The sequence below is a fragment of the Lonchura striata genome, chromosome 20 (assembly GCF_050655825.1).
Source record: "Lonchura striata isolate lonStrDom1 chromosome 20, ASM5065582v1, whole genome shotgun sequence".
Taxonomy (NCBI): Eukaryota; Metazoa; Chordata; class Aves; order Passeriformes; family Estrildidae; genus Lonchura; species Lonchura striata.
Window position 1 is genome coordinate 1,541,486 of NC_140722.1, and position 18,998 is coordinate 1,560,483.

The following is an 18,998-nucleotide window of genomic DNA, read 5'->3' on the forward strand; positions in this document are numbered from 1 at the left end:
GCTGCCGAGGCTCCTCTGCTGCCCGGGCAGCCTCCCTCGCTTTGCAGCAGCAGCTGCATCAGTACATTCGTGGTTAAACAAATTCCTTGCTGAAGCTACATATAAGGAGCTTGCAGGCCCAGAGCTCTAAATAATCCCTCCAATCCTCCTGATTGGAATGATGCTGCTATGGTTGCTAATAAGAATTCAACCCAATTTATAGGACAATAACATTTATTTAGAGCATGAGGAATTCCACATTATACAAACCCTTAAATTTATTTTTTGTTTCACTGGTCCATTTCTACAACAAATACATCAGATCTACTATATAATAAAATTATTTACATTTCCAAACAACATAGGGTTTGTTTATAAACCCTCTGACTGCTATTCACATACAGTACTTAAACAACAGCACATTACATTATTTTAATACCTAAAAATGACAACCCTGTATTCTAAATTGTTTATGAAAAGTGGAAACAAATAAATTTACAATTGTCTTCCCCTCATCTTCCATTTCATACAAACACATTACCTTAGTGTGCTAACCCTGACTTCACTTTGCAAATCCAGGGGGTTTTAGAAGAACCCAGTTTTTATATCTATTTATCTGTTTTTTAGAAAAGAAAATCATTTATTGGGAACAGATAATATTAAAATTACTTACTGTACAGAATTTTATTTAAAAAAGAAAAATCACAGCTCAAAATTGCTATTGGTAAATTCACACTCATTTACAAGTCTCATGTTTCCATGCAGTAATTTACTTGGATTTTCTTCTTTTTGACTGCATTGCACTGGCACTCGTTTCTGAAATCAAGAGAAGAAAAAAAGCATGGATATGCAGTCGGTAAGCCATTCCCCAGAGGGGCACAGATTGCCCTGTCATTTTTCCAGCCTCACACCAGAGCGTGTGCCCCGCAGAGCAGATCTCCCCGCAGCGGGACTGACACGCACGGAGCCCCAGCTGGGCACTCCTGCAAACCTCACGGAACAGCCTTGAAAGAAAATGGCTTTTACTGTCCCCTACGTGCCATCCCCACGTGCCACAGGGGAGCCGTGTCCCAGGAGGAGATGGTGCTACACAACAACTCTGCCATGCCAGTCAACACCCCAGCTGCCTGAGCTCCTAGAAGGTCGTTAGAAAACAAGTCTCTGCAGTGTACACTGAGTCCCAGGAACAGAGCTGATGCAAAAAGACACAAATGCTAACACCTGCAGGGCCACGGTGACAGCAGATGACATATCCAGTGCACTTACCAAGGCACTAAGTTTCCATTTCAAAACAAAAAAAGAGTAAGGACCAAAGGCATTTGCATCTTTAGATCTTTTTAAAAATGTGATTTTAAATGTTGGCAATGTCTCTTTGGCTCTTCATAATGTTTTCCAAAAACTATTGCAGCTGTGTGTATTTTAAGAGTCAAAAGGGAAAAAAATTTCCAAGCCCATCTAAAATTAGAATAGCAGCAGTATAACTCCACAGCTGTTACATGTGGAATTAGAAAAAAAAAACAATCAACATTTCAAAATTTAACAAACTCAAAGCTACAGTAAATGCTAAAAGCAGCCCTTGCTGGAAAAGTACTCCAAAAAGGGAAAACACCAGTACAGTACCAATTTTCAGAAGTGAAACATTTCCACAGGCTCGACTCCAGCCTGGAGCCCTCCAAACTGCAGGACTGACTTTGAAGTAAGCTTCAGCAGCAGCTGTGGCTGCCCTTGTTGGTGCTCAAGGCTCCATGTTTGGGAGGAGGAGTGGGCCAGCAGCACTCAGTCCCTTGGGAGCATCACCAGCACCTCCCAAACCAGCACCCCGAAATGTGCTGGACACACGGGGACAGGGCTGACCCTCCCTATGTGTTCTCCTCTTCTCTCACACTGACCCTTCTGCCTCCTCCTTCCCAAGGCTTAACAACCAAGTTCCTCCTCCAGCTGGTCAAAGTCTGCTTCTCTCTCCCTGCTCATTTATTTTTCCTAACAATGACTTTGAACAGCCTCTATTTGAAGAGATAACTCCTCGCAGCCCCATGCTCCTTTTACCATGGATTAGGGGGTTTCTCAGGACACAGATAACATAATGAGGACAGGAGCAACCAAACCAGAATAATTAAGCTCTGATTCACTAACAAATATGTACAACAGAGCAGGCACAGGTGGCAGACCAGGTGAGACTCCTGCGGCCACCTCACTAATGTGCAGCTTGTCCAGAGCACCTGCTTTTCATTCTCCACAGCTTGGGAGCAGCCGTGTGCTTGCAGGTAAGGCATCACAGCCAGGTGTCCCCTGCAGGCTGCACCCAACTCTCCAGCAAAGCCCTTGGACACTGTGGCAGCTTCAGATGCACGACTTAAAACTAAAGGTTTTATTTACAGAGGTAAATGTATTACACAGTCAGCACAAACTCCTGTTAGAGTTTTGGTATTATTTAAATTTGACGCACTTTCCCGTTCCCACATTTTCAGAATTTGAAGTTTCACTGGTTGTCATCTTTAGGTTTACCCAGTACAACGTGTGGGGCAGGTCACACGCTCCAGACCCCCTCAAACAGGCAGGGATTTTACACTGGCTTCACATTTTTCAAACTTTTTTTCACAATCATGGTAGAGAATTTATTTTTACAATACAGACTCAGATTCTTCTGCACAGTCCTGCCACAAAAATTAAATATAATTAAATTCAGCAGTCACAAAAGTGCAGAACATATAGGTCCCCTGTGTAATCTTTGGGAGTCATTGCACAATAACATAAAGCTGGAATGCTTCTCTGAGACTCTGACAACACAATATTCTTAGCATCACACTTTAGTACCTCCAGTATGGAAATAGTGGATGAATTCAACTTGACTTCCTTTTATAATAATTTTATATTAGTACCTCTTTGTTCTGTATATTATCTTTAAAATAGTGGTTGAATGTTGCCTCTTGACGGTCTCTCTCTACTCTCTTGTATAACTTTGGTCCATCAGCATTTTTCTGACCCTTAAACACAAGAAGCTGACAGAATTAGCCTCAGCCTGGCACTGGGCCGTGCATATCACACAAATGCTGCATAATTATTAAAGACTATAACCTGTGTAGGAGTAAGATAAGTCAGCACCTGCTAATGCCATGGGTTAATCACTTCAGGAGTTCAGATGTTGTTGCGAAGCAGAGCTGAGGCTCTGTGCTAGCACACAGCACTCCCTGATGCTCCTGGCTGCCACCTCAGCAGCCTCTGGAGCGTGCCTGAACCATGGCATTTGACTTGGCAAGAACCGACCGTGCACTTGGGAAGACTTAAGTCTCGTATCTTTCGGGCTTCAGGAAAAGGAAAATGTCACTTTTTGATCTCAGTACGGTCCTTCCAACAGCAACACATTTCTGCAAAGAGAATTCAACTAGGCAAGGTGCTGAACACTATGGTGCTGAATGCTGCAGAAAACAAGTTCCACAGATGTACCAAAGAGGAATTCATACAGGATTACTGCCAGTGCAGACGTCGGGAAACGCTTCAACACCAACCTGTGGCTAAATCCTTGAAACTAGAGATAAAGCACCCAAGGTGTATGAGCTGCAAACCAGAGTTATGAGGCAGCTACTGGCAGGGCAAACACCTGGGGAAGCAGGTTAGGAGCTGCCCTCTCCCCAGGAAGGGTGGCTGTGCATGTTACCTTTAGCTGTGCTGGATGTGGACGCGGGTCGTGAGGATCTCTTGCGCTGCCCGTTCTCTACAGTTTCCTGTGAAGCGGCAGAATCCTCTGTTCTTGAATTTCTTCTACTTGGAGTTTTAGACTTTTCACAATTCTCTTTTGTCTCATTACTAATAAAGTGGGACAAAATATTTCTGATGAAGTGTGAGAAGAATTATGTTTTTCTATGCAAGTCAGACAAGCTGGAGGATGGCCCAACACAGGTACCAGTTCCGGACTATTAGCACTGAAGATATGAAACGCTAGAGATACCAGAAGTTCTACCAGATGAAGAATGACCTGAGTAAGCCAGAGTATAGTCCATTTCTATCAAAAATTATCAGAGGATACAGAATTGAGAAGTCCTCAAAGAGAATATTTTCAACATAAGAAGACCAAGAAATTAGATGCATTATAAATTGTCTGCTCTGTTTTCCACAGGTGCCACCATTTACTGAAGTCTAGGAAAAGCAAACAGGTTACATTAGAAACTGCTGCAGTATGGGGGTGCAGAGTTGAAATTGCAGACGAACATCAGGAGGAATTAAGAACTCTCCAGGGAGTATGCCAACTTTTAGGTTTGCTAAAAAGACTTACTCTATTGATCCAAGTGATTTCTTCACATATTAAAAAAAAAAAAAAAGTTTTTTTAAAACTTTCTTCAAGTTTTAAAGCTTGAAGTGAAAATCTTTTTTTTTTTGTAACAAAAAGCTTTTTCTGCTACAAAATAATAATTTTAGGTACTCTGGAAATCTGTTTCTTGCTACTGAGACAATTACAATTTGTAATTAAATTCCTCTTTTATTTTATCTGTCTTAGCCCTGTAAACTCATCCTGAGCTTTGGGTATTTTCTCCTTAATGCATCCTTGCCAGACAATTTCTGGTGACTAAGCAGTTTCAGAAGTTTAAACTGAACTACTCTCGTGTGAATTCAAAGGTAAGTAATTAACTAAATGAATTAGTTGGCTGATAATGGAAAAGAAAAAAGCTCATTTCAGGCCCTTTGGGTGACAGCTTGCAGGATTTCAGGAAGGGTGCCTGAATCAGAGACTGGAGTGAAGACATGGCACAGGGTGACCTGTGTGTGACAGAGGTCTCACTGCAGTGTCACCCTTCAGACAAGTCCTGTTTTGAGGGGAAGGACTAAAACCACACAAACTTTAGGGTTCAGTAACAGAAACCTGAAATAAAACAGTTTCTCAATGGAAGGAGAGACAAACATTCTCAAGGAAAGACACACAGCAGAGGAGACTATAGATTGTAGATTATCTCAGATACAAAATACTGACATTTCCCTATAAGGGAGTATTATGGGCCATCTACAAACTGGATCCCTCCAAGAGGTGGGTGCTTCCCAGAGAGAAGCAAACAGGCATCAGCACCTGAAGTTCAGTTAGTACAGGTCATTTTAACATATTCTAGTGACTAAATCCAGAACTGGGGTTGTCTCATAGGATCTAGCACATCACTTCCCTCCTTTTATAGGAGGAAATCAAATTACTCCAAGTGAAATTACTTCTAGTGGTTTATGGGTTGCAAGGTTCCCCTAAGGTTTTAAAGATTTTTAATGGCTTTAAATGAGAATAGGTTTAGATTAGCTATTAGGGAGAAATTGGCACGGGTTGCCCAGAAAAGCTGTGGCTGCCCCATCCCTGGATGTGTCCAAGGCCATACTGGACTGGGCTTGGAGCAACCTGGGATGCTGGAAGGTGCCCCTGCCCATGGCATGAAGGTAAATTTTAAGGTCCCTTGCCACCCAAACCATCTGTGATTATATCAAGATTTGTCCTGTATAGTTCAACATACCCAAAGCTGCACACTGCAGCAGCCATCACTAGGCCCAGTTTGCCTGCAAACTTTCCTTCTTTTCCAGTCTCACTCAGAAGAGCATCAATCAGAAAAACCCTGAAAATACCCTGAAAATCTGATGTGCTGGATGAGTTTGGACATAGTCACACAAGGATACTTCATTTGGAAAATCTGCTCAGTTGCCAGTGTCCCACCTTCAGCCTTTCAGAAAAATTCTACCCTCAAGAAAACTCACTGTGAAATTTCAGCTTTCTTTCAAAGATGCCAGTCCAAATGAAGATAAATAGGGTTAAATATTCAATTCAGAGCCATTCCTGATCTCAGGAAATGTATTGCATTCCCTTCCTTATAAAGGAAGGCACTGCCTCATCTCCTGAGGAACCCAACAAGGGGCTGTCCCTCTCGGCCCAGCCTAGGGGGTCACTCCACCCATGAGGGCAGTGTCCAAAACCCGGCCAGCTGTGCCAGCACCATTAGCCAGAAACCTCCCCAGGGGCTCTCACTGCCAACTGAGCCTGGGGTGTTTAGAATCTTCCAAGCAGATCTTGGAAATGGTATTTTCTTCTGACAGAACACAACCATTTGAAACAATATCTTTTAATTACTGAATGTCTTAACCAGGACAACATGAAGTTTCTACTTGACTTTCTTATCAAGTTTTGGCAGTGTTAACAAGCAAATAGAGGAAAACTGTTAAAAACAATCCTCAAGGCAGAAGAATAGACTTTTGAAAGGCTTTCTGTTAGAAAACAAAAATTCATGACACAGCATAGCTAAGCTGCAGGCTTTTGGAGGGCTAGTTTTGATTTGCTATGCAACCATCAAGACCCTTCCAGGTCATGAAAAATCCAGGCCTGAAAGGATGAGAGGAAACACTGCCCAAAGCACAGACTAAGGGAAAGGTTAATTAATAGCATTTCAGCAATGGTTTGAATCATTCAGCTGGCCTGATTTCTTAGCAGGAAAGAATGAATATGGCCAAGAAAATGAAAAACAATAGCAGAGGTTGAGCTGTTAAGCAAAGAGAAAGGGACTTCCTCCCCACGAAAGCTATATCTACTCTGAGTCTACAAACTATCTCCTTACCTTTGACCAGCAACTACTGCAGCATTTGTCTCAAGTTCTACAAAAGAAAAAGATAATTTTAAAGTGTGCTGTAGAGGTACATACCTGCTGACAAGGCATGACTAGCTCATATTTTATCATCACATATTAGATCTCAAGGATAAGCTTCTCTCAAAGCAAAACAAGCCAAAATACCACACTGGCCAAGTGTTTGGTCTGATTACAGCCTTCAGTACACTGCAGTCAGCTAAGACAGGGAAAAATTAAAGCCCTGCAGAAGAAAATTGTAGAAAAACTCCCTGGCTACATTAATCTCCCTTTTTAAACTTCCATTTTACACAGCTTATTTCTACTAAACCTTCTAGGTTTTATTAATTTTTAAACCTTAAAAGTACCCATCTGGCTCTATTGTGCACATAAAAATTTGCCTTAACCCAACTGCCTCTCACAGAAATCTCTTCTAATGACAAATTTCTGAAGCCCAATTGCACTTGTACAGAATTGGAAAATATCTCAGTGGAGATGATGCAAAGAGAAGTCTGACCTGTTTTCTCTCTCTCTCTCAGTGATTTTGTACATACAGGTCAGGTTTTCTTTGGAGTCCTCATCTCTATAAACAGCTCTCCTTTTCAGCACATAAAATGTCATGTCTTTTTACGGTCTGCTTTTAATTGTCTCTGTATCCACTGTATCCTTTGTTGAGAAGGAAGACCTATATCTAAACACAGGACCTCTAATGAGGAGCTGCCAGAGATTTGGGGATTACCATTGCAATATCATGGATGAACCTCCTGTGCTTTGTCTAATTGCCCAGCTCAACTCCCCCATCAAACTTAGGGCAGTGGGACACAAACTGGGGCTTTGCCTTTGACAACAATTTAGCCCCCAGTTTCCTAAAGTGTGCACAATGAACAGAGGGATTTAAAAAAGTAAGAGAATGGGCAATGTCTGTCCTCCTAGGATGAATTTGCAGTGTTGGAACATCAGCCTCTTCAGTGTAAAGTGATATAAAACTGTCCAAGAAAAACAGACATCTTGGGGACTAAGGAAGAAGAGACTGAGTGATGAAAGGAATTACCTTTCTTCCCACCCAAAATTTAAACTAGAAAATTATCCAACAGCAAAAAATGGATAGCATCAGTACTTCCCCCAGCAGGAACCCCCAGTATAGTCACAGCAGCACAGAGTAATGAGTTGTGTGTGAAAAAACAAGGGTGTATGACCACCTTTGTCTTAGTGGAAATTCAAAGAAAACAATTTTATACAAGTTTTCTCTCCTGAAAACCCTATTTCAAATCAGATTAGAGATGCTAAATAGATGGAGAGTGGCACTTCCCATAAGTAAGCCCACATCTATCTGTTTTCCCTGCTCAGCATAGGAATCACTTTTTAAAAATACCCCAGAACTGATGGTGAAACACCATGATAATAATTGGCAACACCATAAAGTTATCTGCCAGGGCTCTATCCTGAAACACTGCTGGGAGAGCATTAAAAGTTGAACAGAAAAAAAAAAAAGGATTACTACTCTAAACCACAATCCCAGCATAGCATGATCATATTTCTGTATTCAGAAGGGTACAATGAAAGACATGCACCTTTATTATTAGCTCAGCATAGAACTTCCAAATTCAAACACTATGAACTGTTACAAATCCAGTCCCTCCAATTTAACACTGAATATCTAAAATATTTCTTGGGGATTTTTTTCATCTTTTACTTGACCATATCCTGAATCTCCCACAAGGCTTTGGAGACTTCCAAAGCACAATGTAACTAGCAAAGTAAAACCATCCCAAAGCACAAATAATAATAAAAACCCCTACCCAACCTCCAAAATACACGGTGTGTTAGTGACCACTGAATATGCATTCAAACAAAGACATTTTCATAAAAGATTTAGTTCACCTCTATTCTGCTTTTCCAAAGGAAGATTTACCTGTTCTTTGAACAGTACTTTCTGATGTTGCAAGTGAACTTTTTTTCTGTGTTAAATGTTGAGAGGATGCTAGAATAAAAGTGGAGGGAAAAAACATTATTGTCAAAGGGAGTAAAGGCGTTCCTGTTGTGTGATCAGGCTGGTAGAAAATGCTCTCTCTCCCAGCTGACTGCACTTTGCCATTTACAGATGCAATATATTTTTAATCTACCCTCCACTTCCCTCCCACCCCATACACACCTCCCCCTTTTTGAAACAAACTTTGGCAGAACTATCCCAAGCAAGTTTTCTCAAACTAGAATGACTGATGAAATGAAGTATCATAAACACCATTTTTAAAGGTAACAGTTGTTCGTGAGACTGTGACATTAAAGGAAATAATAAAATTTCAGTAGTTTAGACTCCTTTTTTAAATTTTAATTTCAGCAGAGATTCTGGGGGGAAATAGCATATTTTTAATGAATGAATGCCCTCACTCTTTAAATTCAAGTGCACAATATGCTCCAGAGTTGCCCTTGAAGGCCTTTGGCAAAAAGATGATGACTTAACCTTTTTTAAGTTGCCAAGTAAAAAAAATCAGGTGGAAAAATAATTTTTGTTTCTAGGCTTCAATGTGATAGTGAACTTACAGAGAACAGGAAGACAAAAAGTTTAGCATTCCTGCTTAAATAAAGATTATCACTTTCTAGAAAGCTAGAATTCCTTCTGTGAAGCTCAAAGGAAGCTTCCATTTTCCAGTGGCATGCAGCTATGACATCAAACAGCCATGGGGAAAGTCACACTGAGGCTGAAGTTTTCAGTTCCCCTGTATGATTTCTGTGGATTTTATCATCCCTGATTTTATCTTCTGTGTCCAATTCGTGTTGTAAACCACAACACTCACTTAGCCCGCTTCAAGAGTGATAGGTTTATATCCACACCAGATTCAATACATTAAAAATGGCATCAAGAGCTAGCATCAATGTCATCTATAAAGTCTGCCAGATGCTCTAATTAAAATAGCAAAGCTCAGATGTAAAAGTATTTTATGTTTTTAAACTGAACGCAGTTAACTTTTTCATTAATTTCTCTAAAATGAGCATTTAAGTTTTTCCCTAGACAAATGGCGGGGGGGGTTTGGTGTGGATTGTTTTTTCTTCTGCTTCGGAGGTTATTCAGCAATTTCCCTAGAGGATGAAGGTTATTCAGAGAGGAAAATAGTATTATTAGGATTAATTCAATTCATTAATCATTAATTGTCAATAAATCGAAATCATTTATAAAATCTAAAGTCTGTTGCAAGACCAAAGCAGAATACCAGTGTATCTACCAGTATAAAAGGGACCCTATGTATTTGTCATTATTGATACACCCACTTTTCCTCCTTGCTTCCAACAGTTACATGAAGTTACAGAATCATACGTTCGTGACAAGTACCCCACCGAAGCAGTAACTGGAAAGTGAAATAAAACATCCGGAACTCGAATCTTGGCAAATACAAGCCTGCGCATGACTCAGGCGCTAGAAACAAGAGAGCAGCTGTCAGCCTTGCTCGCGGCTTCCCGAAGGCCGCGGGCTCCCTCTCTCCCCGCCCCTGCTCCGCGCAGCCCCGCACTCACCTGCGCTCGGGGGCAGCTCTGCGGCTGCCGCGGGCTGCTCCTCGGCCGCGGCGCTCCCGCTGGGCTCCGGGCCCCCGCCGGGGCCGCCGCCGGGGCCCGCGGGGTCCGGCGCTGCCGCGGGAGCTGCGGCCGGGAGCGCGCCGGGCCCGGGGCCGCTCGGGGGCGCGCCCGGGGACGCGCAGGACGGAGCGGCCGCCGCGGGGCTGAGGCTCGAGCTGCTGGGCCCAGAAGTGCTCTGTTTGGTAACACTGGGTGCTGCAGGGGTCCCGCTTTTGCCATCGAGTTCTGCTGGGGGTTGCTCCGTTCCCAAACTACTTGGGACCGACGTTTCTAGTCCCTGACCTTCTGTTTCTCCATCCAAAGCGTACTGCTCTTCCCCTTTCTCCAGGGAGCCAGTGACCTTCTTGCACGCTTTAGTCAGCAGGAGCTGGCCAATCTTGTCTACCTTTCCCTTTCCCTTGCTGGATGAAACAGGACTGCGTCTATTCCCAGCGCCCGGGCTGCTTGTAAGCAGAGAGGAAACAACAGGTCCCGACTGGGCTGCTGGCACAGGGCACTGCTCACCTGACCCTGCACCTTGGGAAGTCTCCTCGGAGCTGAAGTCCTTGGCTTGCTGAGCAGGAGGTTGTGAAGGAACACTGGAAGGAGCTGGAGTGGAAGAAGGCAGTTGGACAGGAGATGCCAAGGGATTCAGAACAAGTGACCTGCTGGTGGGAATACTGGACACAGGACTGGTGGATGAGGTGCTGGGAGGAGCGGGCCCGGAGGAAAACTTGATATTCTGTGGGATATGCAAAGGACCAACAACCGCGACCGACTGAGGCATCAGACTTGAGTTAGAAGTCATGGGGGCTGCTGGAATAGTGCTGGACTGAGAGCCCTTCATCACTTGGATGATTGAGGATGAGTTTATAAACACAGGTGTGATGAACTGCGGCCGGGCATTGGACTGAGCTGCCGACTGTCCCTCGGAAACCATCACTTTGCTCCCCACGTTGGGCATGGTGACAACAGTGGACACTAATGCAGATTGCAAGTGGGATGGCAATGGAGCTGATGTATTAGCAACAGATGTAATAGGGTTGGAAGTCACAAAAACTGTTATCTGGTTGGGAGGTAAAGGACCTGAAATAGAAGAGCTAACAGGCCTCTGCATTACTGGAGGAACACACTGTTCCACACTTGCATTTACTTCTCCCAGCTCCTGGTGCTCTGGATTCGGACAGGGCTCGTTATTTTGAAGCAGGCTAAGTGAATTGGATGGCTCCTTGCTCAGTGATGAATCCTGCAGTGGAGGAATGACAGCTATCTTCTTTATCTCCTCACCAGTGGGGACAATTGGTGCCATTTCAAGACCAGTCAGCCCAGGGGGCTTAATGGTCACATTAGGAGCTCCAGAATTGTCAAGAAGTTGACTTAGAGAAGTTGGTGCCTCCCTCATGGCTGGAGATACCATGGCTTTACTTTCCTCCATGACTGGGAGCTTACTGCCGTCTAAGGCTTGCCCATCTTTTTTTGACTGTTCCTCAGGAACCAGCACTTTCATTTCTGGAGTAGGGACACCTTTCAGTTCCATACTGGGCTGGTCCTTGCTACCTAGGACACCTTGTGCACTTTGACTCTCAGTATCTTGAGGCACACTAAGGCTCTCCTTATTGTCTTCAGGAATGCCAGTCACAGCAGGTACAGAAACTGTGGGATTCTGGTTACTTAGCATGGAATTATTTTGAAAACTTGTGGTCACAGGTGTTGGCAAAGAAGAGGGACTAGCCATCATATTTCTCTGTAACTCCATGTTCTGCAAGAGAGATGGATTCTGCTGAGTTGTCAATGATAATTTAGCTGCTTTTGAATTCTGTCTGCCAGGGCTTGGTGTAGTTTTCCTACTGGATCCAGGACTGGACCTTCGACTATTGCTTGGGCTTGCTCTCTTTGTTCCTCCAGCGTTGGTTTGTTTGCCTGAATTAATGACCACACCTTCCAACTTGTGTGACTGTGAGGCAGTAAAACTGGACTGGTTGTTAATTGTGAGATTTGATGGGGCTTGCCCAATGGCCTTTAAAGTAGTGGGATTCAGACCCTGCTGATCAAATCCTCTATTGAGATTAGGCCTGGGAGGTAAAGGAATATTGATCTGGGGAGGGAACAGACCAGCAATAGAGGCATTGAGTCTCTCTGGAGACAAGCTAATTTCTGAGGGTTCTGTGCTGGGTGGACGGTTATTAGGAGTCTGAGGGTAATATGGCCTTGGGCTAGCTCTGTTTGGGGTTTTAGGCCTTGACGTTTGTGATGGGGCAGCAACATTTGGAAAATGGTGTGTAAGAGCACTAGACAGTGAACTAGACTGCTGCTGGGGACTTGTACCTTGGGCAGCTGAAAGTGGGGATGGTCCAGGCTTGGGTCCTGTCATCATTAACTGGTTCTGTGAAACTACTAAATGAGATGTCACATTATTCTGAGCTCCTGATGTTGGAGGGCCCTCAGCTCCACCTCCTTCTGGAAGAGATGATACTGATGATACCTCTCTGAGGGGTGAACTGGAAGGATTCTGTACGTTATCTGGATAAACCATTTTTCTTGCAGTATTTCCCAGAGGAGGATTGCCTGGCAGGGCCATCCTCTGTTTGTCAGGAGAGGGAGGCACGGGCCCAGGCCCCTGGAGGTTCACCATCACTGGCATGTTCCCACTCTGCTGCATTGGCATCCGCTGGGCATCTGGGTTCAGGGGTGCCCTGGGGGGGTGAACCCCCTGTGGCACAGGGAGCCTGACTGATTTGGGATCCTGCTGCATCATCAGCATCATCATCATCTGCTGCTGCTGTGGTGTCTGGGGGGGTGCCTGGCCTTGCTGCGGGGCTGCCTGGGGTTGCTGCTGCTGCTGCTGGGGCTGGGGCTGCTGCGTGTGTGGCATGAGCTGAGGCGGCATCTGCTGAAGAGGCCTTTGCTCCACTGGCTGAGATGGATAACCTAAGGCAACAGGATGACACATGGTTAAAACCAACCAAACATCAGAGGAAGAAGATTTTCTGTAACAAACAGGATTGGATAGATAGTACAGCCTGGAGCCTGTTTATCTTGGCTGAGAGACACATTAACAAAACAGGCTTTACAAACAAAGCCAAAGATTTTACTTAATTAATAAAAATAGTTTTACTTAACGTATGGCTTGCATGAGATTTAACTGGAGATTGCTTAGTGTGTTGTATCAGCTACTAACCCAGGTTCACACCTGACAGGTTTCTGCAACTGCCCATGGGCTTCCTTTCACTGGCAAATGCAGAGTTGGGCTTTCACTAATTATTACTCCTTAAAACTAACTTCAGAGTTTGACAGCCCCCAAGTGTCATGGACCAGCATACCTGCCAGACCTGACATTTTCTTGAGAATAAAGTAGAATCTGCCGTGTGCTACTTGGCCAAAAACATGCTAAGAATTCCCCATGTGTTTTATAACATAAATCCTATTGCAGACTTTAGATTTAATCCTCTCTACATGCAAAGGATTATTACAACTACAACCACTGTTTTTTCTCAAAAATCAGGTATTAGTAAATGCTAAGTTTTTAAGACATCAGTCTGCGCTATAGGTAGAAATAGAACTTTTTTTATCAGTTATGTTACTGCTGAAAAATACTGAATTACTCAGTATGATACCTGCAGGATGATAAATGAGAATGGGGCCACCTCTCCATTTTGAACTAACCCAAAGAAAACACTTAAACAATGGTACCAATTACTTACTAGGAGGAAAAAAAGTTTGAAATTGAATATGTGATAGCATAAATAAAATGGAACTGTTGCAAAGATCATTAAAACTCTCCTATAGTTATTACATTCAGATGATCACAGAAAAATCCTACTACCTGGTGGCCTACTTGCAAAATCGGAGAGTTTAGGGCCAGACTTCTCTAAACTCATTCCTTGGTCTCCAGACATTGATGACTGATCACTCTCCTCCAGGCCAGCTGGACGTGATTCTGAAGAACTGAAAGAAAAATAATCGCAATTAAGAGCCAGCCCCTACATCATTGTTTGATTTCTGCTTCTGTAACTAAGTACTCAAGTAATTAATTCCCAGCACTCTCCACAGATCTGGAACAATCCACTGAAAGGCCTCTGACGTAACTTGCCAGACTGGAACATGCACACCAGGTCTGTGTATAGTCACTGCCTTAGGTACTACTGAAAAGGAAACAAGTTGCCTGGTGCTCTGTTGATCTTAAACATTCATTTCTGCAGTGAACCTGAGCTTTAGAACTAAGAGAATGGATATTTCAAGGATAGAGACTCGTATATTTCAACTAAACTAAACAGGCTTTCCTATGACATCTGAATGGATAACCAAGTGCCACGGGTAGATGCATTTTTAATTTATTTCAATGGTAGCACCTTTTCTCCCAGTATTACACCCAGTGACCCACTCAGGGTATCCAAGACCTTGGATAACACCACAGCACAAATGCACTGACATGCCAGGCATTGTGGTCACCCTCCAGAGACAGACCTGTGTGCTGCTGGGGCTCTGCAAGTGATCACATGCTGGTCTGGGTAGGAAGGGACCTTAAAGACTATCTCATTCCACCCCCTTCCACTAGCCCAGGTGGCTCCAAGCCCCAGTGTCTAACCTGGCCTTGGACACTGCCAAGGATGAAGCAGCCACAGCTTCTCTGGACAACCTGTGTCAGGACCTCCCGACCCTCACAGGGAACAATTTTCTCCCAGTATCCCATCCATTCCTGCCCTTTGGCAGTGGGAGCCATTCCCTTTGCCCTGTCCCTACATCCTTTGTCCCCAGTCCCTCTCCAGCTCTCTGGGAGCCCTTTCAGGCCCTGGACATCTGCCTGGAGCCTCCTCTTCTCCAAGTGAACACCTCCAGCTCTCCCAACCTGGCTCCAGAGCAGAGGGACTCCAGCCCTTGGAGCATCTCTGTGGTCTCCTCTGGACTCTCTCCAAAGGAGTGTCCTTCTTGTGCCCCAGGGCTGGAGGCTGCTCTGCAGGTGGGTTTCACCTGAGTGGGGCAGAGGGGCAGAATCCCCCCAGCCCTGCTGCCCACACTGGGGATCAGCCAGAACTCAGCTGGGTTCTGGGCTGTGAGTGCACAATGCTGGGTCACATTGCGTTTCTCATCCATCATCATCCCCCCCAAGTCCTTCTCCTGAGGAATCTGATGCTCCAGAAGACTCTCTAGGACAATTTAAAATTGTCCAGACTCAATGCCCAGTACTTGGACTAAATCAAGACAGCTTTTGCAGACCTAGAAAAACCCCAAGTTTCTATAGTGATCAGTATATACAGCCAGAGGATGTAAAATAAAGAGGAATGAAGAGCAGAACTAAACTGCTTATCACCTCCATGAATATATGAAGTTTATAGGAAGTTCTGTGTAGGAAAAGCTCTAAGCTAAAATTAAAGACATAAAAAAAGTACACTGCAAATAAAGAGAGGCAGAATCATGCAGAAATGCCATGGACAGAAGTAACACTTTCAGTGAAATATGAATCTGAAATCCACAATGTTGGGGAGATAGATCCTGTTTCAATTTACTTGAGAACAGCAGTTTCTGGCATCTTGTGCAGCTGACACTAAGCTGTAGACATGCATGGAGACACCCTGACCTGTCCTAATGTTCTATCACCTACCTAATCAACATTCAAAAAAAAGCATGTGACTGGAAATCCCTGAATTTCTGTGGGTCAAAACTGGAGAGAACACATACCAAGAGATAAGGTGAAAACAGGGCAAACATAACTGTTCCAGCCACTGCTGTGGAGGGCAAGTACTGCCAAGGAAAGCACCTGGAGTGCAATGCTGTGTCATATTCAGCATGTAACCAATTTCTGTGATGCAGGGAGTGAAGGCTTACATGTCTCCACCAATAAATTTGATGAAAATTGGCAAATGCAGAGATATGCCCAGAGCATTATATTAACAGCCACAAGTGAACAAAAATTCTGGCAGCAAAATCACCCAGAAGAGCTGCAGCCTTTGGTGCAGGCACCAGCCACGTGAACTGAAGTAATACCTAAAATTGTCAATGCAATCTCAAATTTGTCAATTTTGCTATTTATTTACAATGGTGGAAAATTAAAAATGCTCCTGTTAAAGTTCAGCTCAAAGGTGATACACAGCATCCCTGCACAGAAAGGTTTAAGCCAGAAAACAAAAATGGTGCACAGTGGATCCTTAGCAAACACTTCCTGCCAGATGGATCTGTACAAATCTGGCAGAACAGACCCGAGCTTGGTTTGCCAGCAAAGAGCAGCTATGGTAATAAAGTCTGTTTCTGTCACTGCTGGAAAATTTCAACATCAACTGAATCTTAAATAAGGTGAAAAATAACCAGAATATGAATAGCAAGATGTTGGTGTGAAGGACAAAATATTCCATATTTATTCTTCTTTTCTATTGCTCTAGATGTGAAAAAATATATAAGAGCAACTGCACACCTGGTACAGTCTGGATTGTCATCAGCAGTACCTCTGCTCCACCAGCTGCACTCTGAAGTACAGCCTTCAGATACAAATCCCTCATCAGAGCAGAGAGAGAACTCCAGGAAAACCCAACCAGCCAAAGCAAAGGAGGCAGCTGGGTCATAAGGAGAGCAAACGTCAAATGATAGGTGTGGCAGCCCCAGCCCTGCCCAGGAGCAGCAGCTCTGGGGGTAGAGAGGCTCCTCCCCTGCTGCTGAGTGAGGGCATTTCCCCACACTGCCAGGGGACCCCAGAGCTGCAGTGGAACCCGCTGAGTCTGCTAGGGAAAAACCTCTTTGTCCTGCAGTGCTGTCACCACCTGCACTGGACACTGCAACCTGAATGGCAGCACTGGCAATGACCTCCCACAGCAGATTATTTCTGTTCTACCAGTGCACAGGATGCTCATGGTCTGTGCACAGGGGAACATGAAACAACTGCTTGTTTGTGCATGGATTTAATAGAATTAACCAACCTGTTTTATCCACAATCCCATTGCATCTAGCATCTTGTTCCTCAGTTTGCATCCCATTACCCACAGTCTCCAGGTTCAGCACACAGATGCAAACACTTTTAAACAACCAAAATGTCCTGGGTTTCATTCCAATGCAAAGTTGCTCAATTAAGCAAACCCTTGAAACTATTTTAGACTCAGCTGAATAAACTCTTTCAATAGTTCACTTATCCTATTTACATTCCAACATGACTGCAATCCATATTCCTAATTGTACTTTTGTTACTGTTATTATTTCTCAGAAATAATTTCTTTTTAGTGTCTTTATCAAATAAGCTGTATTTCCAACAAGGTTTGCTGCTCTGAATTCTAAAATTCAAAGGAAGAATGACAGAGAGGAAACTGAGATGAAAAGCATCTTATTTGATTCTGATGCAAGAGAAAGTGATCCAAATTTGATTTCATTCCTGCCAATTCCAAGGCAGGAAAGTGCTGAGCTTGCCCAATGATGTGAGGAAAGCTGAGAGGGAGGGAAGCAGAAAGGTGTTATAGCCAGCTTTCACTGCACTCTCTTTTTGCTGGAGAATAAATTCAGGAACTTTTGTAAGAACAGCTCCCTTCTTAGTACTTCTGCAAGGATCAAGTATTGATTTAGTCCATGTCGAACCAAAATGCTCATCCATATCAGAACAACATTCTGGTTCCTTTGTTAATTACACCAAAATCTGATTCAAAACCTTTTTTAGGAGCTGAATTGAGCTGTCATAGCTCATTAGAAAAGCTGTAATTGAGACTTCTTCTATTGTAAAAACTTTTTAATAAGCAAATAGTCTTGTGAGGCTTTGCAAGCTCAGAGGAAGAGCTTTATAGACACATTTATTGATATTCCCAGGCCACACTGAGGCTGGGTGCTCATCAGGAAGACCAAGGAAAACAAAATCATAAGAAGAGTTTTCTTTAATTATTAATGGATTTTTTTTTTTCAGAAGGTGCTGCCAGCTCATCTGCTCCCTCTGAATGCTCTGTCACTTCCACAGCAAGGCACTTGCTACAGCAGTGGTTACCATTGTTTTACTGGAATCTGGACTGGAGGAAGTGGTGTCTGTGTTAGGTTTCTAAGTCACCCCAAAGCTGCACAATTAGTGCTGGCCAAGTTACTTTACCTAGGTTTCCACACCTGGCCACAGACTGTGTCCTCCTCCAGCTGTAATCTGAGATCACTCAGCAGCAGTGAGGACCTGACAAGCCATACCATGACTGTATACAACTATACAGGAGAGGCTTAAAAAGCTTTTTTCCAAGGCCTATTAAAATAGCATGCTTTGCTTTACCTTACAGCATTTCTGCATTTTATTTTTGTACTAGTTAAGCCAATTAAAGATTATCACAAAAGATCACTTGGTATAGATGTGAGATTTTCAGTCCACAATTAAAATGTCCATGAGATTATTAATTCCATCTTCATGAAGGAATCTTGACACTGCAGAAAATGCAGGCTGGGGCTACACACTGAATAACCAAGAGAAAAGTTAAAATATTGAACATTTTACTTAGTACTTCATGCCAGCTTCTCTTTGCACTGAACTGAACATGTGCCTCTAGGAAAGGCAGCATAAACTTCAGGTTAAAAACATGATTATTCAAAGGGGCCAGACTGGTGGAACCAGAGCCACACCAGGATCTTCATGTGCTATTGCCATATTTTTGTTTGGTTCTAAGAATTTAATTTTGATATTTGAGTATTTCTGTGTTATAATTTTCTGTGCAATTTTTTTTTCATTTTTCCCTGATTGAAAACAAACCCCCACAATACCATCAGGTGGATTCCTGTTAATGCCCCATGGGCTTATCTGCAGCATCAGGATAATTAAATAAAGCATATCTGCCTTCACCATTTGAGCTGAATAATGGCACAGCAGCAGCAGCTACCACCCTGTGCTGGGTGATAGTGAACTGTCAATGGCAAATGCTTACAGGACAGCTGGTCAAGAGAGAACACTCTGGTCAAAGA

At 43.5% G+C, this 18,998-nt stretch overlaps 1 protein-coding gene across 5 annotated transcripts in view; it reads right to left on the minus strand.

Moving 5' to 3' along the window:
- Positions 1–195: 195 nt before the first annotated feature.
- Positions 196–18,998, minus strand: part of NCOA6 (nuclear receptor coactivator 6) — a 44,579-nt gene continuing 25,776 nt past the window's right edge. For 4 of the 5 annotated variants that reach the window (XM_085557871.1, XM_031506536.3, XM_031506537.3 and 1 more), the window contains 6 exons: positions 13,927–14,048; positions 10,065–13,031; positions 8,467–8,535; positions 6,549–6,585; positions 3,635–3,783; positions 196–795 (listed from right to left, as the gene is read on the minus strand). In XM_085557871.1, coding sequence (XP_085413997.1) covers positions 749–795; positions 3,635–3,783; positions 6,549–6,585; positions 8,467–8,535; positions 10,065–13,031; positions 13,927–14,048 — 3,391 coding nt within the window. In that variant the 3' untranslated portion in view covers positions 196–748. Of the gene's footprint in view, positions 796–3,634; positions 4,114–6,548; positions 6,586–8,466; positions 8,536–10,064; positions 13,032–13,926; positions 14,049–18,998 lie in introns of those variants that run through there. The other variant, XM_085557872.1, reaches the window with a different exon arrangement.